The 23,460-nt window shown below is 34.0% G+C and overlaps 1 protein-coding gene across 3 annotated transcripts in view; it reads left to right on the top strand.

The window, feature by feature from the left end:
* The window catches only part of pbl (epithelial cell transforming 2 pebble), a 37,173-nt gene extending 14,504 nt beyond the window's left edge, over positions 1–22,669 (top strand). For 2 of the 3 annotated variants that reach the window (XM_070111790.1, XM_036359055.2), the window contains 12 exons: positions 712–937; positions 12,328–12,463; positions 12,573–12,679; positions 12,839–13,088; positions 13,580–15,391; positions 17,069–17,200; positions 17,266–17,628; positions 17,693–18,089; positions 18,750–18,910; positions 18,995–19,489; positions 21,123–21,272; positions 21,352–22,669. In XM_070111790.1, coding sequence (XP_069967891.1) covers positions 712–937; positions 12,328–12,463; positions 12,573–12,679; positions 12,839–13,088; positions 13,580–15,391; positions 17,069–17,200; positions 17,266–17,628; positions 17,693–18,089; positions 18,750–18,910; positions 18,995–19,489; positions 21,123–21,272; positions 21,352–21,483 — 4,361 coding nt within the window. In that variant the 3' untranslated portion in view covers positions 21,484–22,669. The remainder of the gene's footprint in view (positions 1–711; positions 938–12,327; positions 12,464–12,572; positions 12,680–12,838; positions 13,089–13,579; positions 15,392–17,068; positions 17,201–17,265; positions 17,629–17,692; positions 18,090–18,749; positions 18,911–18,994; positions 19,490–21,122; positions 21,273–21,351) is intronic. The other variant, XM_036359056.2, reaches the window with a different exon arrangement.
* The last annotated feature ends 791 nt before the right edge of the window (positions 22,670–23,460 follow it).

Here is a 23,460-nt window from a genome sequence, read left to right as displayed (position 1 = left end):
ATTTACTCGACGTTTCATAAGTTATGTATCCAGATGGGTAAGGCCTATCGCCTCGGCCTATATAACCAATTTGTTTTTTGTTTGACATTCACATTTCACTGCAAAAGGAACGAATATTTCCTCAGCCGGTGGCAATCGTCAAAAACGCGCTAACGCATGAAATAATCTTTGAGGGTCTGCCAGACATCAGGCGTCGTATGGATTCCGCACTCACGGCACACAGTTTGTTTGTTGAATCAGTGCGTTGGCAACAGCTGCCGTGCCGTTCCGGCTAACTGCTCGGCTGAGCGACCATTAGCGTTGTTTTAATTGAGCATCACGTACATCTTTCCTGTCGCTGTTTCTTGGCGAATTTCGTATATTATTTGTTTTTATTGTTTTTGGGAAGAAGAAAATTGTCGCAGACTGTTGGTGGTTAATCATAAGCAGACCTTGTTTTTTTTAGTAGCTGTGCATATAAATTGTAGTAAGTTGTTAGTATGTTTGTAAATAAAGTTTACTTTAGAAAGTGTCTCATAAGATAATTAATGTTGTCTGCATACTATTATTATTATTATTTTTTTTAAATTTTTATTTATGATTAAGGAATTTTTTTTTTTAATTTAATTTTTTTTTACATGTTTTTTTATATTGTTTTTTATAAATATATTTTTTTTTATATATTTTTTTTTTATATATATTTTAATTTTTTTATACTTTTATTTTTTACAGAAATGTCAATTTCACCCTCACCCTCACCCGAGAATTTAAGGATCTGTCTAGTTGGCGATGTTGTTAACGATACAGAAACCGTGGAGGCTGCGCGCTTTTTTAATGTTCCTGTCATCACCTCCGAGAATGGCTTGGATGCGCTCAACGACTATGAGTGGCGCACCTTCTTTGTGCTGAAAGATTTCGAGGGTCCCATATACGATGCGATACACAGAAATAAACAGTGGTAAGTGATATTCAATAATGTTATGTTTATCGTTTGTCATTGGCGATTTTAAAAATTGACGAACTTCGAATTTTTGGCATATTTACATTTTACGTAAATTTCAACACGCGCTGACTAATTTTTGCAAAATCTCAAATAGTGTACATATGTATGTACATCTATGAAGAGTATTCTTAAATTAGCGCAAGTGTATCTCTCAAATGACAATCACTTGTGCATAAAGTCTATTTTTAGTTTAGTGTTTTCAAAAACATACTTGGTTTCATAAATAGATACATATGTACATACGTATATTGCTGTGTTTTTGTATAGATGATGTGGTTTTTATAGGGATGTGGCACATCAATGGTTTCCATAAATTGACGCCAGATGTCATCTTCGCCTCGCACCCTTTGTTAGCTGCCGGAAGTTTTGATTGTGTAATACAGACATTTGCATTCATTGTTATATTCTGACTGCCAGAAACGACTATGACATAATTATACGATATTCCTTTGTATTGCTTACAATTGGTGAATAGGTGTTGTAACGTTGTTAGGATTATATGCATACCCTCATCTCGGTGCTATAACTTTCCTTTTCACTTTTAATTGCAGTTTCGATTATGTCGACATTTTCAACTTTCCTCCTTCAAACTATTGTTTTATTAGTTCATACACTCTTAATCAAAGAAATTTTTAATTGGGGTTCATGGGAAAGATGGTGCTTTTGTACAAATATAGAATTGTTAATTAGGGGATCTCTTGATTCCACAGTGTTCTACTCTGTATCCTATATATTGATCAATATGTAAGATAACAATATGTCCTAACAAAATTAAATCAACAAATTTTCTTAGTTTGATGCAAATGAATGAGACCCGTCCATGAATTACCCCAACCTTCATATAATAATTTACGTTATTATTTATGGAATAAAAACGTGCTTAAGCATACTTTTGTTTTAAATCCAAAGATAAATGCAATTAATCCAGACCTTTTTCTATCCCCAATATACACCAGTGATGCGTAATACTCGACTTTCCGCTTAATTTTATTATGTAATCGGTCTTTATAATGTAATGAAAAGTAGTGAACCTGTCTTCGCGTTCAAAATATGGCTTAGCGTTTAGTATTATATGAATTAAATCGTTCAATACCTTGGTCAAACCCTGTTATTCCTAACATACTCAATATATAAGATTTCATCCTGTTTTTTGTTAATATAAGATCAGCTTCGGTTTGAAAATGATTAATATCGGCATGTACCTTCTCACAGCAACCGAGCTTAGTAGGTTGTTACTAGTTTATATATTCTATTATGTTTGAGAGCGGCTTTCACTGTTTATCTATTAAGTTTTTACCGTCGTTTAAATTTGTTGAAATGTTATTGAGTCAACGTGTCCTTAGGCGGTCTCGTTTCCTACTTTCGATGAAAAATTAGTTTAATTTGTCTATTCTTGTCATTTTAGCCGATTCTTAATATTATTATATATATTATATTATTTGAAAACAAAGAAAAGCGTTGCCTACATTTAGGTGCAAAATTCAATAAATACGTCTATTGAGTATGCTTAGACAAAATGTGCGGCCTTTCTTGTTTAATTCATACTATTGGGTATAGGCAGCTTCCGAAATCTAATATTAAAAATATTTATATTAAAAATTATTGGTATTATATTAGTATTATAATAAATTGGCGTATCATATTTGGAAAAAAGCAAGGATAATGTTGCCTACATTTAGATGCATATTTGAATAAATATACTAATTAAAGATTCATTATAATTAAATAATTTTTGTCAGTTATAATTTATAAACATACAAACAAATGTAGACTAAAAATGTTAGTAATATATTAATATTCGTAAGAAAAAGTATTGACGAAGCCTAAGGAACTCACACAATAAATGGTAATTTCATTTCTATTTGAATTTTTATTAAAACTGATGTATGTATGTATGTACATATATGTTTCTGCAGACTAAATTTACTATCAACCATAATGGCGAACAAATGTTTCGTATCTCATTTGCACGAGCACTTATGAAGGCGATAAAAGAAAATAGCCACACAGTGATCATAAAAGTCCCAACACGAATTCGCTAAAAGTGCAAAAGCAAACGAAATTAAAGCAAAACAAAACTGCAAACACAACGCAAAAAAAAAATCAAAAAAAATAAATACATGAAATGCTGAAAAAAATGAATGAAAAGTTTTAGTGCGACAACTGAAGAGTGGATGTGATGTGCGACCAAAGAGTTTTGCGCCAGCCGCCATCAATGCGCTTCACATGCAAAATACTTGAAGCGAACGAAGAGTTAAATAAATAAATCGAGATGGACTTGTACATACATAACTCAAATATCTATAGGATGTACATATGTAAGTATGTGCCATGCAAAAGCGCAGTCAAGAACCCATAAAAATATGAATGAAATTCGCAAACACCGGTTCCAACATATCGGCAGCGCCACCAAGGCGTAATGCATCGTTGATTGTTTTCACTTAACGCTGGAAATGCTGATGCCGATCCACCATCAAATGTCAACAATAACATCGATACGAGTGGTTACTTAAAATACACACGCCCACACACACACATATGCATAGGTACATATTTACATATTTACACATGTACGCATATGCGATGATAAATAAACATGATGACGATGTTGGCAGCGAAATTATGATGAATAGTTCACTTGTCACCATCAAACGCTCGAGATAACAAGAAGGAAAACAAAGCTATCGAAATATATCTACATATAAACATATATATTTATATCGCGAATTGTTTTTACGCTTGTCGCTCCACACACGCGCGTACTAGTACATACATACGTATATACATATATATATATATTTATGATATATGACATTCTAAGTGGAAAGCATGTAGGCGCCACAGGGGTGCCTGTGGTGGGTAACGAACGGATGATTTAATACAAAATTTACACTTTTCGGAACCTCACCGGAAATGTAATATTGGGTAGTTTGTTTTGTATCAACTAGACTATGATGCGCATAAATTTCACCGAACGAAAACTTTTCCAAATTAATTTTAATTAGTTGGAAAAATAACAAAAAAATTCTATTAATGACAGTTTTTTACGTTTTGAGGTTATGTATATATTTTTCTTTTGTGGTGTGCTTTTTGCCTTAATTTTTAAAAACAATATTTCTTGGACTCTGGCCGTATTCCCTACTTCCCACTATAATAAGTAATTTTTTTTTTTTAATTATTAGCTAAATATTCTCCACTTAAGGTTCGGAAGTAGGAATATTCGAAAATTAGAAGTTACGAAAAGAACGAAGGTTGTAAGAATCAAACAATTACTACGGGATTGACCCTGCTGTTTTATATAGTTTAAAGAAATCACTAATGGTGACTGTTGTGTTTCGAGTACTTTTTTCAAGCGTTTCCTATATCAAGATCACCAATAGTTAGTACTTAGCTTGCAAAATACTTATCAGACTGCTCTCGTGAGGGCTCTATGTGAATGACGTCGACTGCCTCTTTCACGTTCATTGTATATTTTAATCAAATGTCGAAAGTAGTCCGGAAATGTCATTATCATATTTATGAGCGGCGGAACGACCTGAAGTAAGTGATGAGACACCAAGGAGAAGAAGAATTTTCTTAGTCCAACTCATGAGCTGATATTTTCCTTTTTTATCAAAATGTGTATGCGCACAGCCAATCAATTGCTGATCACTTTTGTTTGCAAATAATTAGCTTCAAAATTTCTCAAATTATACAGCCGGACACCTGTGAAAGACACGGATACCTATGTTCGCTTCATATTCTATTTATAAAACAATTATTTTAAAAAATCGATGAATCAGCTTTCATCAAAATAAAGTCTTCAAAATGTCGGAAAAAGAAACAAAATCCGACAAACTCAATAAGATATCCTATAGAAACATGTGTGTTTTCCAAAAGCAATAAAAATGTTCATACGTTTTAGTAATACTCGTATAATATACACAAGCAAATAAATACTTGTGTCGAGCGGCAAGCTAAACAATTTCTTCGCATAATTAAATAAAATACGCATGAAAATATTTCAAGAATGTGGAAAATCCATCGATGTCCTTGTAATGTAATTGTCGCGCGTTGCTTTTGCCGACGATCAATACAACAACAACACACACACACACAGTTGACTCAGCTGTCTTTGAACTGTGTAAGAGGCCGAACGCGCTGATGGCAAGCGCTGGCTGATCGTCGCGGCAGCCGTGGTGTAAGAGGGGCGTTTGTGGCATTTAAACTTTTTGACGGTCTTCTTGTCTATTTGGGAGCACGGGACACGCTATCGTGCGAATACTTATGTGTATACATGTGTATATGTATGTACTATGAGTTTGAAGATTGTTTTTATTTTTATATGAAACGCGTGCACTCGTCACTCGTTGCCTGCCTCCATCATTTTGCATCTGTGTGTACTTTCGCATTTGTATTATTTTTGAATTTTTTTTAAAATATTTTATTATACTCCGAACAGGGTATAGTAAATTTACCACGGAGTTTGTAACATACAGAGAGAAACATCGGAGGCCTTACGAATTATGTATATACTTATATATATATATATATATGTAAATTATTAGCGTGACCAGCCACAGTTTTCGAGTTATCGGTCGGAACGTTTGAACATGTCCTTTTCTCCATAGGAAGTTGCTCAGGCGTTATCGGAACACTATAAGATTCTGCCATACGAACTGAACGAACCAAATCAAGTTCTTACAAGTATATGGTACATTTTTTTATTTGACAAATTATCTTTACGAGATTTTGCATAGATCATAGTACAAGGTAATGCAACACTCTTCAAACATATCGTTTAGCTCCGACCAATATAGTACATATAGCTGCCATAGAAACTGGGCGACCAAAATTAAGTTTATATATGAAAAATTTTTTATTTGACAAGAAATCTTCCCGAAATTTAGCATATACTATTTTCCAAGGCAACGCTACCATCTTCGAACAAATGGTTTAGATCAAAATCAAGATAAAGATCTCTTTATAACATTTTTTGCTATGAGAAATGCACTTGTGAAGGGTATTATAGCTTCGGTGCAGCCGAAATGAACGTTTTTTTTTATTGTTTTTATTTTATTTTTATTTTTCTCTTATTGTTTTTATTTTTTATTTTTATTGTTTTTATTTATTTTGAAATTTTTTAAATTTATTTATAATTATATATTTTTTTGCTTTAATTTTTTATTTTTATTGTTTTTATTAATTTTTATATTTTTTAAATTTATTTATAATTATATCTTTTTTGTGCTTTAATTTTACCTATCTATCCCTATCCACCTACACCTAGCTATCTATTTTTATATTTTATTGTTTTATTTTTTTAGTTTTTTATTTCTTTTCTGTTATTTTTTTTTATCGCACAGAACGCAATACATACAATGTCAAGTTGAATATTAAATAAATGTTTCATTGCAATATTAAACTAATAAATTATTTTCTTAAATTCATATAATATTTATGATTCTTGACGTTATTTCACGCGGCTATTTTTTGGCTGCCATTGTTATTTGGAATTAAATAAAAATTTTAAATAAAAAAAAAACATAAGAAATCATGCATATATTTGTTATACTTACGCCCACCTTCAGCTAACAACGTTTCACTCGGCGTTCCTTCGCCACTTTTCTTCTTCGACACTTTTACTTTTCATAAATATGTTTGTAAGTGCTTTGTGGTTGCTATTGCTTTTGTTTCTGCGCTAACATGGCGTTTGCAGCGTTATATTATCCACTGCTTAGCCAGAAGCTAACGGCTGGCGCTCAGCGCGGCCGGGAAAGCAGCGACAATTCATTTCGAATTCTGTTGAAAAATCAACCGAATTTCGGGCGAACGACAAAATGACCAATGCGCATATTTTGGCACAGTGTCACGAAAGTGTTTCCGCCGCGCAACTCGTCATCGTCATCAGCGTGTTGCCACTCGCAGCGAACGGCTACAATGAGTGGAGCGTAGAGAAAGCATTCATCATCCGCCATGGTGTCCCTCACTGTCAATTTGCCACCACTTCGCTGTGCGCTGCGTTGTAAGCGTGCGTCTATGAAGTTATACAGCTGTGTGTTTGTGTTTTTTTTTTTGTTTTTTGTTTTGTAAAGGCGCCGTTGTACTTTTGTTGCGCTTTAGCCTACTCGCAACTGATCGTCGGCGACACTTCACTGACTCTTAAAGGCCTTGCACAGCCATTAAGACCTCAAATATGTTAATATCACAGGCATACATCTGAAATGAAAGGAATGCGTGCATTTCGGCAGACATGTAACCGCAAATCCGACGTTGTTGTCTGTGTTCAATGTAAAATTCTATTTTTGTGAAAGGAAAAAAACTACTAAAACTAAAATTTTTTAGCGGTCAAGTTTTCGTATTAAAAAGCATAGAATTAAACCAAATTTTCTGACAAACTAAACGTTCCTTCAATTACAAGTGCTCAAGAAAAAGTTAGGTTAAGTTTTTCTTCCACTGAAACGAAGTTTTAGCCGTTGATAAGCATCAGTAGGTGTAGAACCCCCTAGTTATCTACTAGTTAAAAGAAAATTTTGACCCATCGTCGATTTTGAAGCCATTCTTACAGATTTGCTGTTATTAAGAAAACAGAACTAAATTAGACTAAAAATGATGTCCTGGAAATGAATTATATATTTTTTGAGTTTACCTTAATATATTAAATATATATGTGTATGTAAATACATATGTAATATATTAATATAGAAAAAAATAATAATTTATTTGTCGCTTGGCACTTTGAAAAATAGGTTCTTAAACACCTCTACGAAAATCTCTTCAAGTATGAGCTCTTAATTGTAATGGGAAGGTCCTTCGTCTTACACTTCTATTTTTTCTTATTATCAGTGTGAAAAATTCATATCTCGCTTCCAGCTACAAAATATATCCTTTCTTAGATATTTTAGGAAATTGAATGCTTTGCAAAATGCTAAAAATTTTAAAGACATTAAAGTTTGATTTTTTAAGGAAATTTTCTTTTTTTCTCATGAACTTTATAACTCAATGAAAAAAAGTCATTTTAAATTGCAAAACTCATATTTTTGTATGAAATTTTCTGCTCTACAAAAATTTTTTTTGTTTTTTTGTATAATTTTTTCGTTGATTTTTGAAGATATTTATCTCGTAAACGCTTAACTTAATGAAACATTATAAATGCTCATACTTGGAGAAATTTTCGTAAAGCTGCCTGAGAACCAAGAAGATTTAGGTCTTTTGGTACGAGTATAGCATCGAAATGCCTCATATCCAAGTCATTAAAAGAGATAGATGTACGACTCGCATGAGGCAAGTTTTCGTTGACTTTATGACCTTTACTGAATACTTTGGGTCACACAAATACTTTTGTTCGTGATAAAGTAGAATCTACAAAACTCTTCTGCAACATTTTTATCGATTCCGTAGCTGTAATTCCATTGGCAACTCAAAGTTTCTAGTAAACGTTGTTAAATTATTTTTCCATGGTGAAAATCGCCAAAAAGACTTCTCGCGTCGTAAACAAACTTGACACACACTAATTGACCCTAAGGAATTCAAACTTCAAACGAACATAAAAAAGGTTGTATCAATTTAGTATTTTAAATATAAGATTTTCTTTTAACGGTTAACGGCTTTCAACTTGGAAGCACTCTTTAAAATTATTTAAGGAATGCATTTTGCCAATATAACAATAACAGCAACTATTATATAATATAACATTATTGGATTGTTTGTGGAATGAAATCGCAGAAAAAATGCCTCATCGGAAGAATATGATAACGATTTTGCTTTTCGAAAAAATGCACCGTTATTGTGCACAAAATCAATGATAACGATGGCAAAAGTGCATGCTTCGAAATTCTTTCCGGATCTGATCAAAAATTTTGAATTTCAAAACAAAAATCGATTTTTTTCCTTCAAAAATTTTATGCTGATGCGGCAAATAGTTTCAGCGTATTTATGAGATTTTTTCAACTTAGTGTAATCGGCGCCCAACACTTTGAAGGTGTTTTTCTCGAGATGCTGTTTTTAGAGTCGGCGAGTCCAAGTTGGCTCAACCGATCAATTTGAAATATTGACACGACTTTTTTAGAGATATTGTTCAGGCAAATATCTAAGCAATACGATTTTTGATAATAGTTTCGATTTTTAAGCCTCATTTGAAGTGTAAATGTTCAAATAAAAATCATAATTTTATGAAGAAAAATCTTCCTCACCGCCAGACACCTTTTTTGGTACGTGCTCCTAAAGATTGGCTACGGAATCAAGGGAATCCAAAATTTCCTTTTTTTATTTTTTATTTATTTTTTTTAATAATTTTATTTTTTTAATAATTTTTTTTAAATAATTTTTTTTTTAATAATTTTTTTTAATTTATTTTTTTAATACTTTTTTTTATTTATTTTTTTTTTAATAATTTTTTTAAATTTATTTTTTTTTTCATGTATTTTTTTATTTATTATTTTTTAATAATTTTTAAACAGCGTAGTTCTGACTTGCAAGCGAATGTAACCCCTTAAACCGGTGAAGTTCCAGATTATTTTGCTATTTTGCTGAAAATTATAATATCGAGCCAGTATTTTTCCGATTATTTTAATGTTTTACTGCGGGGTTAAGTAAATATACTCATACTACACATACATATGCGCATCTGAAAGCAATTTCATTGAACCGCATTGGAGCTTGTTATTCCAAATCATGCCATCCGAGTGCTACATTGGCCTAAACAGATGGTGTTAACTCTTAACATTTGGCAAAAGCTATCAACTCGCTGCATTTATTTATACATACTCGTACATTTATACATATGTTTGTCCATATAAACGTACTTGAAGAGGGCAATGGCTGAAAAGCTTAAAAAAATAGTACACAAATTCTTAGTGTACCAGCTGATTGTTATTATTATTGTTGTTGTAATATATCTAGTTCAAATCAGTCATATAGAGCAGACTATGTTGTTGAAGACAGCACAAACAACAGAAATAAATAAACAAATCTGATGAAATAATTTTTATTCGAGTGTGTATATGTGTGTGTGTTCTCGCGCCCATTTGATTGTTGTCAGTGGCAGCGTGCTGTCGTTGCAATGCTGATGAGCGTTCAAATAAATGTGTAAATATGGATATATGTATGTATGTGTGTTGTTTGTTTGCAAGTCAAAAAGCAACAGTTGTCATCCCCTGCACTGTAGATGTATGTGTGTGTGGGTGATAAGTGCTGCGTAAATTTACTTTTATTTGAAGTGTTGGGAAAAGTTTCTATTTTTGGCATTTGATTTGCGGTGACCATGATTTTGATGATGAGGTGTATTATTATGTTTATGTTACTTTGTTATTATTTTGGTTGCGATTGCCGCTGGCTGGCAGCCTGTTATTTACCAAATATGCACATGCAGAAGGGTTGCTTTAAATTTGGGAGAGCCACTGATGTGCATGTGCGCGTTTGAGTGAATGAACTCTTAATTTTTCTATTACTCATTAAGAAGTGCTTAACTCAAAAGTTAATTTTGAGTTTTTCTTAAAAAGAAATGAGTGTAGAAAGAAATAACTTTCTAGCTGCTATACTATTTAGAGCTTTTTATATCATTGCATTTCATCTCGCGTCCATATATGATCCGTATTGTAAGAAATAACTCATTTAATTTTAGTTTACAAAACTTTGTGATTGGGAGCAGACTTGGAAGCTCCTTTTGAGTCGACACAAGCCCTCTAAATCTAAATCAAATTTTTTATAGTACTCTATAGCCATTATGTGCAATTCATATTTCTCTATATTTATGTGTATACCTTTGGTGACTCAAAAAAAAGAAAAGTTGTAAAAAAAATGTTTACGAAATGGCGACCAGATTTCATTCCTTTTTTTGTATGTTTGGAATTTTTTAAAATCAGTAAAAATTGAAATTTGAAGATATGTTCCAGTCATTTACAAGTCTATAAAGAAGACTCTCGAAAAATTTAAGCTAAATTGGTCCGGTAGAAGCTGAGTAATCGTGCGTATCGCGAACAGTTTCGAGAAAAACGAGTTTAAAGATTCCGAAAATAATTTGAGTTTTGAAAAATTCTCTTGTAGACACGTTCTTAAATAGTTAAACTTGAAAAAAAAAAAACGATTTGTTTTATGTCTGAACTAGAATATCCGTTTAATTTTTTTGAGTTGTTTGAAAAATCCCAATTCATGGCGATTCGAGCCAGAAATCGCTTCATATCGATAATAATGCCGTAATAGGGGTGCACATAATTCATGCGAAATACACAAAATTTCATTGCATAACCAAAAAGTCATTGTGTAATCGTAGGTGGAATTGACCGGTCACTCATATATACAAATTTGATTCCCCTAACTGGGATGAACATAGTGCATATCACAACTTTCTCACAATAATTAATTACTGCCAGTTTATATTAAGTATTATTTTTCACTTTTTAGTTTGAAGTGCTTTAAAAGCGTGTTTTTTTCTAGTTTTTTTAAAACTATAATTATTTACTTACTTAGTTAATTATTTCAAATTTCTTAAATATTTTCACTGCTAACAATAATTATTTGAAATCTTAATTTACCAAACAAGTTAAACAATTTGTTGAAGCAAAGTGGTTGTCTGGCTTAAGTTATAACAAAAATAGCGTGACAAGATTAAATTAATTGATATGACATCACACAGTCTCACAACAATTTTGTTGTTGTTGTGGCAGCATTAAACATTTTGTTGTGTATACACTTTAAATTTTTTAAAAGTAGTTGTCTTAATTTTATAATTGACAATAACTATCTCTATTGACTCCTCTTCTTTCAATATTTAAGTCTTACTTCGAAATTAAGCCTTTCCTCAACTTCATTGTATAATATATTAAATATATGTATTTCACTTTATCTCTTGATAATTTCCATCTTCAAACTCAGAAGATACCTCAACAAAAATTAAATTAGTGTAATTCTTTATAATTTTTTATTTTTTCACGATTTTACAAATTTTCTAATTTCCTGACCGCTCAAAAATTACGTATACCACCTGGCGTTCTTACTAAAAATTAGTAAGTTTGAAGTGGCTCACGAAAATTTCTTCATAATTTCCAGTTTTATACGGTTAACAATAGAAAATTAGATTTACGATGAGTCTTTGACATTTCGCATTTGGCTTCTCTTGAACTGAATTGAGCTGAATGCTCAGTTCATCCGCAATACATCGATTGAAAATTATTGGCCATGAACTGATGAATGAAAACAAGCGATCGATCGCCTTACGCATGCCAAATTCAGCGAAATATGATTACTTTGCAACACACACACAAATGCCAAGACATAAAATTGTGCTTTACCCATCTTTGTGTATTTATCGATCTATTTAAATTGAACTGTCTTCAACTGTCTGTTTTTGTTTTTCTTTGTATTTACAGCATTTTGGGTCCACCTGCCTTGAAGCATGCTGCTGTGTCTAAGGACGGACTCATACGCAACGCGCGACCCATTTACAATTACTCAATGCGCGGCGTGGTGACGTGTTTTACAGGCATCCGCAAGAAGGATGAGTTGGTGAGTGTTATGATTTTGGTTTTGTTGCTCATTTCGTGTACACAAATCGTTGGCTACGTATGTTCTCATATATGTATGTGTATGTTTACTCTTTTACGCTAACCCATAGACGCGTCTCGTCAATCTCATACATTCGATGGGCGGTTGCATACGCAAAGACATGAATTCCAAGATCACACATCTAATTTGCAGTCACAGCGGCGGCGATAAGTATCAGTAAGTTGTTCTTTTTGTTGTTTTTTTTTGCTTCTTTAAAACAAAATCGTCTTCTAATGGCCTTCGCATTGCGCTTATCTTTATTATTGTTTGAAATTAATTTAATGTTTTTGTTGTTGTCATTTAATTTATACATATTCCATTAATTGTATTTTCTAGATATGCGAAAACATTTCGTTTGACCGTGGTGCGACCAGCCTGGGTTTATGTCGCTTGGGAGCGACGCGACGAACTGCAGTTTCGTGCAACGACTGATGATTTTTCGCGTGAGCATAAACTGAAAGCATTTGAAGGTCAGAAGATTTGCTTCTTCGGCTTCCCCGCCGACGAGCATCAGCACATGGTCGATGTGTTGCTCAGCAATGGGGGCGTGCCGGCGGAGTTGGATGATCCCGAGTGTTCGCATGTCGTGAGTTTTATGAATTTTGAATTATTTTGCACAAACAACATTTGTAGTTTGATTGTTGGCCCGTTTGTGTGTATGTGTGTGTGTGTGTATGTTGCATTAATACTAATACTTGTTTGTAGAGCGCTGTCACTAATTGTTTAATACTTTTTAATATTTGCAACTTAAACAATTGTATGTGCAACAAAAAAAAAATAATAATAATAACAACAACAAAAATGTTGTTTTCGCTGTCAAGTAGAAGCGTTTTATTATAATTTATCATAAAATTTTAACATCAACAACGGAATTACTTGCGGCCGAGCGGAATTTTCCAAAAAATACTAGTAAAACATCGGCATTTTCATACAAATTATAATTTTTTTTACATTTTTAGTTCTCATTTACAGTGACACGGGGGAAGATTTTTAAATTTACGCAAGTTTTCTTAACACTCGTAGTTAGAACATTACTAGAAATTTGCTACGCATATTCATAAATTTACAAATTTACAGGTCATGCCTAATACTGGTGGTTATTTTCTCGAAACCATGACTAACACTTGCAATTCACCCAAGCCCCAGTCCATAATAACTAACCCACATTCCAATCCCCAACCATCAACACCAAAGCTTCTCTACAAAACTGATCACGTTGCGACGATGACGAAAAAATCAATAGAAGCCAATAGTGAAGCCGCCGCTTTAATTGCGGCAATGCCGCTAAGCTTAGAAATTAGTAAGACTGAAGAAAATACTGCAAATGAAAAGGAGACTGACACACACACCACAACTGCGATCGCCGATTGCCAAATGGATGTGGACGATGTGTGCTCGACTGAGCAGCTGGTTGACACGCCTGAGGCAGAGGACGATGATGGCGCTGATAATAATGTGGACGATGATGATGATGATGACGGCGATTACTTTGATGAACGCCTGGTGGTGGACTATGATCGAAATAAGGCGCTACAGCATGGCTCACCGCTGCCTGAGGGCGTCGATATAGACGATCCGGAAGATGTCATGCCAGTCGGGCAGCAGAATGCAAGCACACCACAGAAACCAACGACCCCAGCGTCACTTGCAATGCCATCAAAGTATGACATTAATGCCAATTCGAGCGGAGCGGAGCTGGAAACAGAAAATATTAAATCCTTAACGAGTAATGAACTCAATGAAAATGCAAGCACACCGATAAAAACAACAAACATTGCAGCTGTTGACAATGTAGACCCTAATAAAAGCATTACTGACGGTATTATACTCAAAAAAGAGACTTTTCATAATCCAAATAATATTTCGCCCATATTAAATGCAATGCCAGAGGCACCGGTGACCCCTGCCAAAACAGCAAGCACTTTACAAATACCAAATCTAATTGTCACTGCTAACTCATCGCCCGAAAACGAGCCATCACCGATGGAGGTAGAGGCAGAGGCGGACGTTATGAACGCCGACATCGAAGAAGAAGATTTCGGCGATTTGAATGAGTTGAAGCGGAAACGCGAAAGTTTCGATAGCATTTCACTAATGTCTGTCGAGTCATTTGCGCTGCCGAATAGCACGAAAAAACCGAAACTTTTACGCGCCGGCTCCATAACACGTTCCATACGTCGTTCGATGAGCTTTGTGGCGGTACGCACACCCATATCGAAAATGTTGCGTCCACGTCGCAGTTCGGTGGCGCTCGATGGTGCGCCCAACGATGAAGATGACTGCAATGTTGATGATTCCTTCTGCTCAATCGCTTCTATAGAGAGTACCTTCAATGAATCGATACGTAAGCCGGTTAAGGAGAAATTTCGCAGTTTACGCAATCGCATAACGCGCAGCAGCAGCAAAAAAGATAAATATAATATGCATTCTGCACAGCCGACAACGCCGGAGAAGGATGAGAAATATGAGCGCGAAATGCCGAGTAGTGGCTTCAAGACACCCAAAGCGCCGGCGAAATTCCTTAGCGCAGCCGCCAAAGCAATCGGCACACCAAAGTCGCTCGCCAAACATGCGCTTCTCTCCGCACCATCGCCATCAACATCAACATACGCATCAAATAAGTTGGCAAGTGGTAGTATAGAGTGCTCCAAGTCGCCCATTGCTGCTGTAATTGCTACGCCGGCTGTCTTTACCCCCACAGCTGCCACTTATATAACACCTGCTGCGATTTCATTGCCCCATTCATCGCCGCCTTTGCAAAATCCAAAGCTAACAGCTAATCCAGACATCAACCAGCAAAATACTGCTCCGGCTGAAGCGCAAATGCTGGAAAACGCGCATAGTAAACGCGAACATTTACAAAGTGATGCCGTTGGACGTTCTATAATGGTACTTAACAAAACACTTTATTTCATCGCTTTTTTTGCATATCTTCATTTGCAAACCAAAAAAACAAGTTTGGGAAAAGTACACACACACATTCAGTGAGCAGCGGCGGAGCGTATGAACATTTTTAAAGTGTTTTTAAAATTTCAAGCCTGAATTTCGTTTTAACGGCAATTTTGTCTACTTTTTCGTGCGCGCCGTTACTTTAATTACGTTCAATGCATTTAATTTCCAAAAGTTGTTTCGATTTAAAAATCTTCAAATCAAGTCCTGTAATTTGCATCGCATTTTTAACATTTTTTTCGTATTATGACTATCTACTTTACTGTTGTCGACTAATTTTTCAACTGCACTAATGTTTAAGCGTGTTAACTCATGTTTAGTTTGTAATTATGATTTTTATTATGTGGTTTTGGTTCAATTAAAACATCGTATGGTAATGGAGACAGCACAATAAAATATTTTTAAAACTACAAACAGTTAATTTCTACTTTCCATGTGTAGCATTTTTCAGTAAATATTTAAATCGAAGTGGAAAATGTTAAAAATGCAAAGCAAATTATGTGAATACACATGTTTTATCTGAAAAACGTTTTGTTCTTGTAAAATTAAATGCACTTAATGTAGTTAACCTCAAATTTATATTTTTACTGAAATTTGTGTTGTACTTTTCTTATACTTTTGCTAACTGTACTGCTTTTGCCTTGTTGCACACTTTATGAATATGAAAAAAATTGTTTTTAAACGTTTTTACTTATTTTTGAAGACTGAAGAAGTCTATATAGCAATTTGCTTTACTGTAAATTGTTATGAGTTAAGTAACACATGACTGTTTTCTCAATACATCGCTAACCCACAACTGGAACGTTTTGCAAATAATTTATTGTGCTGCCAAATATTTTTGTTTTTTATATTATTTTTAGTAACTTGTAGCTCGTTAGTTTCATTTTAAATCATCATATCGTTAAAAGTATTCACTCATCCCCATTATACTTAAGTACATATGTATATGTATGTATGTATGTATGCTATATTTGTGCTTACTGGCACATCATAAATGTCTAATTAATTGCTGGATTTGTTATTTGTTTTGATATCGTTAAAATTGTTTGGTATTTTCGAAGTCCATAGAATGCTCAATTTCGCCAACTGGAAAATTTCAGTTTGTCAATTCACAGTTCATGTCAATTTTAGACATTTTACACTATATGCAAGCGAACAGGGTGCTGCGAGACTGTGGTGTAGATAAATTTTGTATGATTTAGAGTGTAGCAAAATAAATTTAGACATTTTCGAAATTTGAAAAATATTAAAGAAAACAGTTTGTTTGTATTTTCAGTTGTAACAATAATGCGGTAATCAAAAACCTATATAAATATACATACATAGCAACTACCTAGTTTCAATCTGCAAACAAAATTACAAATTTTCACATATTCCTTTCGAGGTAAAAGCAGTCTCCCATCTTTATTATTTCAACATTTTTGTAATTCAGAAAATTTTCCACATCTGACAAATGATTGTGCCGCGCAAAATAAAATAATTTATTGCTTATAAATTCATGCTGGAATATTTGTCAACGCGCACCAGTGTGCAGTTAGCAGACTTTTACATAGTTCACCCTCTTAAATTATAGCTAAATATAAAGCGATTAATTAATATGTTTGACTTTGTCTTTAGGTTGTTGATGAGCACACCACACAAGCCAAGCCAGAGCCCAAAAATCACCGCACACATATTCTCAAGTCCGATTGGTTCTGGTATACCATACAGAATGGCTACGCGGACGAGATGGATTATCTCTTCGGCGATGTAAGTTTGCAAATTCATTGCACTATAAACAGTTGTTTTGAAAAATTCCGCCATTTTCGTTACAGTATTTGGACAGTATTGCGAATACGCCCAACACCGATCGTCGTGATTCACTGCCTATCAGTTTTAATAAGCGGAAACGGAAACGTTTCTCACAACGCATACAATTCGAAGGCACACCAATTGGTTCGGGTAAACGACGTTCGTCCGTCTCTGACGCCGGTCTTTTGTCGGTATCGGGTAGTTTCTTTGATTGCACCACCAGCCCGGATAAGTTGGAGGCTGGTAAGTTGCACAACGAAGTGCATATTGAAACGCCAACAGTTTGTGAATCGACGCCGGCGAAGAAATCGATGCGTTTCAATCACTTTATGGATTTCTTCAGCACCGAGTCCAATTATGTGGGCATATTAGACACAATTGTGAAGGTGCATTGTGCATTAATTAAATATAATTAAACAATTTTATTGCAATAATTTATGTTTTGTGCAGCTCTTCAAGAATCCACTCGAAGAAATATCGGAAACCAACGACGCTTTACTCAATAAATCCGAGATCAAATCAATTTTCAATAATTTTCTGCCTATACACGAAGTACATCAGTGCATGCTGGAGAGTTTGCGCGCGATACAGGGTAAATGGTCGGAGGATTGTTTAATTGGTGATATCATATTGCAGCATCGTGACGAGTTAACCAAGGCGTATCCACCGTATGTGAACTTTTTCGAACAAATGAAGGAAACACTGCAACAATGTGATAGTCAAAATCCACGTTTCCATGCATTTCTAAAAATCAATCAAACAAAACCGGAATGCGGTCGGCAGAGCTTGCAGGATCTAATGATACGCCCCGTGCAAAGACTGCCGAGCATTAGTTTGTTGTTGAACGGTGAGTTAAGACACAATTAGAAGTTTTGGTTTTAGAAATTCTGCTACATAAATTCATGTCTCTCTTCGCACTTATATTACACCCTCAACAGGGTATATTAAGTTTACCACGAAGTTTGTAAGCATGAAGAGCTGAGTCAATTTAGTCATGTCAGATTGTCTGTCCGTCTGTCTGTATACATATTTATACGCGAACTAGTCCATCTGAATTTTTGCACATGTCCTTTTCTTTCCGAGAAGCTGCTCATTTGTCGGAACTATCGGACCACGACAGCATATACTCCTATGTAGCTGCCATACCAGCTGAACGATCAAAATCATGTCCTTGTCCTTTTTCCATTTGACAAGATATCATAAATTTGGCATGGGTTTTAGGCAACGGTATAATCTCCGAAATTTTTTTTTATTTCGGACCACCATAACATATAGCTGTCATACAAACGTACCGATCAAAATAAAGTTTTTGTATGGAATCTGTTTTTATTTGTGAAGGGTATTATAGCTTCGTTGCAACGTTTTATCTTGTTACAAATTTACTTTTATTTGCCCTCTACGCACTCTTTTATTCTTCCCATAATTTGTAAAATAGAGTACTTGTTTAACACTCTTCAACTGACGTCTACAGCCTAACAGCTTAATCATTTCTCCTATACTATTGCAGACATTTTAAAGCACACAAACAAAAACAATCCCGACTATGTTAAACTTGAACAGGCACTTAAAGCCATCAAGGAGGTCATGATGCATATTAACGAGGATAAACGGAAGACGGAATCGCGCATGGCGATATTTGATATCTTCAATGACATTGAAGGTTGTCCGGTAAGTAACTATATTTATTACTATTTCTTTGTTCATACTTTATTGACTTCCCCCTCCATTACGTTCTTGCTTCACGCGAAACAGGCTCACTTAGTTTCCTCGAATCGTAGTTTCATTTCCAAGTGTGAAGTAACAGAACTCTCTGACAGTCTTAGCGGTCGTGGCGATTCGCTCATGTTGTACTTATTCTCCGACACAATAGAGGTGTGTAAAAAGCGTTCGCGTGCCTTCAATACTGCTAAATCGCCGAGTTCTACAAAATCACACAAACACGTGAAGTTGGTGTCACTGAATGCGATACGTTTTGTCATTGACATTACCGATAGTCCGCGCGCTTTTGCTTTGCTTTGCCGCCAAGATAAGGAGAAACTGTTCTCGTTCACCATATCCGATGATGAAACTGATAAGGTGGTGTATTTGAAGTTGCTGTGCAAGCAGATGGCGGAGAACGCTTGTCGCACGGACACGGTCAGCGCATTACTGAGTCGCACCTCACAGGAGCTGGAAGTGGATATCAGTGATGTGAATTTGAGCACTTTGTCGAAGGCGTTCAAGTTGGCGGCGCGTACGCGTCAAAAGGTGAGTGGCAAAATGCTCGTTTTTGTGATTTACTTATGGACAGTTGAGAGTTGTGTCTAAATAATTTGTAATTATTGTGCTCCAGTTAAATATTATGCTTAAGTTATGAATTGTTGATTAAATTTTTTTGATGGGCATCTGGAAAAACAAAAAAAAAAAACGAAACGAATTTATATGTATGATGCAAATATGCAAAAAATGCTAATTTTGTATTTGATTTAATTAAGAATGCAATAAGTAAAAATTGGAATTGTTTTCTTTTTTAACTTTAATAGCATTGATTTTATTACTGTAATCCATTTTGTTTATAATTATTTATTTTTATTTACTTTTTCATTTCATGGGGATTCATTCACAAATAGCATAATAAAACATTTATTTCTTTTTTTTATTAATGTCGGTATGTCGGTGATTTGATTAAAAATTGATGGTATATTGATGAAACTTGTAGCATCTGTTTCATTACACTGGTGCCTAGATAGGCGAATCGGATATAATATGCTATAATTAACTTGGTCACTAATTTAACACACTCATTTGCAAGTAAAAAAAAACGTTTTTTTGTGTTTATTTTTGAAGACGCATTTGAATTCATAATCAAATAAAACAGTTATAAAATTACAGAATTTTGGGCGCAATATAATTGTGTGATTAATTTTGAAAAATTTTGGTTTTCCTTGGACCCGTAGCCGGTCTCCAAGAGCACCTCCGCAAAAAGGTGACTGGCCAAAAATATTATAACTATATATAAATATAGGTGCATTTCTCCAAACTTCAGGGACCGCCGCTGCAACAACAACAACAGGTTATGATCGAAGAATAGAAGTTTGATTTCTGACAAAATAGCGTTTCCAAAAAAGTCGTTTTTTTGTGAAAAGATTTACATTTGGTAGTGGTTTCAAAAATCGAAATTATTGTCAAAAATCTTTCTCCTTTGATCATTACCTGATAAATATATCTAAGAAGGTCGTGTAAAAATTTTAAGTCAATCTGTCGCGCCCTTTCAGAGAAACTTTGCTCACCAAAAAAAAACAGTGTTTCGACAAAAACTTGTTTAAAATTTACGGTTTACATTTACTACTTGCCTCCATTTTTCCAGTATGAGGATATCCGCCCCTTTATCTCGGTCACTGTATGGATATATTAGTAAAACTTACATTTGTATTCAAATTGATAGTTTTATTCAGGGTTACTAATAATGCTTAAAGGAAATAATTGAATTAATATTTATATAATTTTTTTTTGTAATTCTGAAAATCGTAATTAAAAATAACTTTTATCCCAAAGATAGGGTTAAAAAATTAGAATAAATTTTGAGTCCCAACCGGTTTGACCAAAAAATCGGATTAATAATTAGTCACCAAAATCAGAATTGAAAATTAATGAAAATTAGATTTTCCGTTATTTTTGAATTAAAATATTCGCAACCCTGGTTATATTCCTGTGGCTAGTAGCCATACATAATAGCGGTGTTATCAATTTTACAGCATTTCTATAATATACATATATAATATAAGTATAGAACAAATAGTGTATGTTTTTGTTGTTTTTTTTGTATGCAATATACTGTTTGACTCTCTTTCCCTTCCCCCCTTTGCCTGCTTATAATAAAGAAAATATTTACTTTGCTCAGGTGGGCCGTGCATTTTCATTTAACAAAACTCCCTCGAAACTGAAACGAGCCGTCTCCACGATGATGACACCACCTTTTGGCAGCACAAACTCACTAACGCCCGCCTCGCAACTGGCGCAAATGCGTTTGGCCAGTTGTGCAAATATACACGTGAGTAGCGCACATAATCAGCTGTTATGCAAGTGATTAACTTCTATTATATATAATTTTTTCTATATTTTCCTCACAGGAGGCGGTCGATGAGGAGGGTAACCGCAGCAGTTCACCTTCAGCTCAATCGGAAATATTACTGCCACCACTTTCCGTACAGCCGATGCGCAAAAATAAGTCCTCGACGCTGGGTGTTGTTGGGCGTCTTTAAAAATTTCAACTGTTGAGCCGGTGAAATGAATAAATAAACTATTTCGAATTTGTTTACAAAACTGCAGCAGCGTTTGAGGAATGTTATTGAACAGCGGCCGTTGTTTGCTACTCGGTTATTTGCTAAGCATTATCGTATATTCAGTGCTAACTCGAACTAAATTTATACTCGCTTTGGAAAACCTAACCTATAGTTGGCTGTCAGTGTTCGACTGCAGGCGCTGCATTCTAAGCAAACTCAAACTTTTGAAAAATTTCACAATGATTGCAACAGCAGCTGTGTAACGTTTCACCATCATCAGCTTATACGAAGCGTTACTTTAGTTCTGAATGTCATGTGATGTTTATAATGGGTGGACTATGCCCTTTCGTATGTGTTTTTTATGAAACAAAAAATCAAAAGCAACAATAATCTGTTAAATATGCTCATTTTGGTATGATGTCATCGTGTATGATTTCCAACCGAAATGTAATGAATTAAAAAAAAATATATATTTATATAGCAAGCGTGTTGCCACATTTCACAAAAATGTCACACATCCGCATATAAATATAAGATTTTCACGCGAAATTGTCTGTAGCTTTTAATAGCATATGTATGTATGTATTTTTCGTGTTTGACCTTGTAAATATATATGTATATGTATATACGTCAGCGAATATCGTGTTCGGTTATAATTTCTTTTTAAGGATTGCGCAAAACCCTCCATCATCTTATTTTAATCTAATTTTAACAATAATACATATAATATAAATTAATTTATATGATTACGAAATATATATATCTACCGTAATATTCTACACATTAATAACTTATTCGATTTTTTAATTTAATTTTTAATTTTATTCTTCAACATTGTTCACTCTCTCGAAACTTTATGTTGCATGTGCGTAAATGTTTTACTTGAAGTAAACGAAAGGTAATAATGAATAATGTAATTGTCAAAGAGATTTTCTAATAATAAAACATAAACAATAATATACATATATATATACCTATATATAATTAATGTATTTAATTATAGTGACTATGCTGTAATATGCGCATATTTGAATGAATGATTGATTCGCTTAACGAGTATGGTAATATTTGTATAAGCCTACATTATTTACAAATACACAAATCTCTTGAAAGCATAAAATATTTTACAATAAAATATAACTATCTATTGTAGTTAAGTGAAAAAGCGTTGAAATATCTGTTATAGTATAAATTTGTAGGTAAGTATACGAAAGCTGAAATTTCTTAATTTTGTATATTAGTGTTATAAGAATACAATTTTTTAGCGAACTTATACGAGAGGCCGCATTTTAAGGGGCAGATGTGAAATTAAAAAAAAAAAAACTAATTTGTTCTTTTCTATATTTCGATAGGTTATACTTTAAAAATATCATGCCAAAATTTGTCATCGATATCTTAAATAGTTTTTGAATTACAGCCTTCTAAACTGTAGCCGCTCAGTTTAATCAGCTCCACTAGTTTATCTTTAAACTCGTTTTTCTCAATACTACATTTTTTAAATATGCATGAACGATTACTCGGAGTCAAATGATCCGACCACTATCTACGAAAACCAAAACGACCAAAACTTTAGTTAAAATTCAACTTATTTTTTTCAACGCCACCATTTTGTAAATTATTGATTTTTTCGACCGAAGATCACTGTACGGACAATTTCTTTTAGTAGAGAATGTTTATACCCTAAAGGGGTATATCCAGTTTGCTACGAGATTTGTAACACCTAAAAGGAAACTACTCCCTACGCGAACTACTCCCTTAGTTTTTGAGATATCGCACTAAAATTATGTTCACATCATTTACTCAAAAAGCTGCTCATTTGTCGGATGCAATTTCCGAAGAAGCTGTTGATATTGGAGCATTATAGCATATAGCGGCCATACAAACTGAAAGCTTGTATGGAAAACTTTTTCATTTGACGAAATAAATTCACAAAATTTGGCATATTGTCTCAAGCAA

This window comes from Bactrocera oleae, chromosome 6 (assembly GCF_042242935.1).
Source record: "Bactrocera oleae isolate idBacOlea1 chromosome 6, idBacOlea1, whole genome shotgun sequence".
Lineage (NCBI taxonomy): Eukaryota > Metazoa > Arthropoda > Insecta > Diptera > Tephritidae > Bactrocera > Bactrocera oleae.
This window is presented reverse-complemented; position numbering and strand designations above follow the sequence as displayed.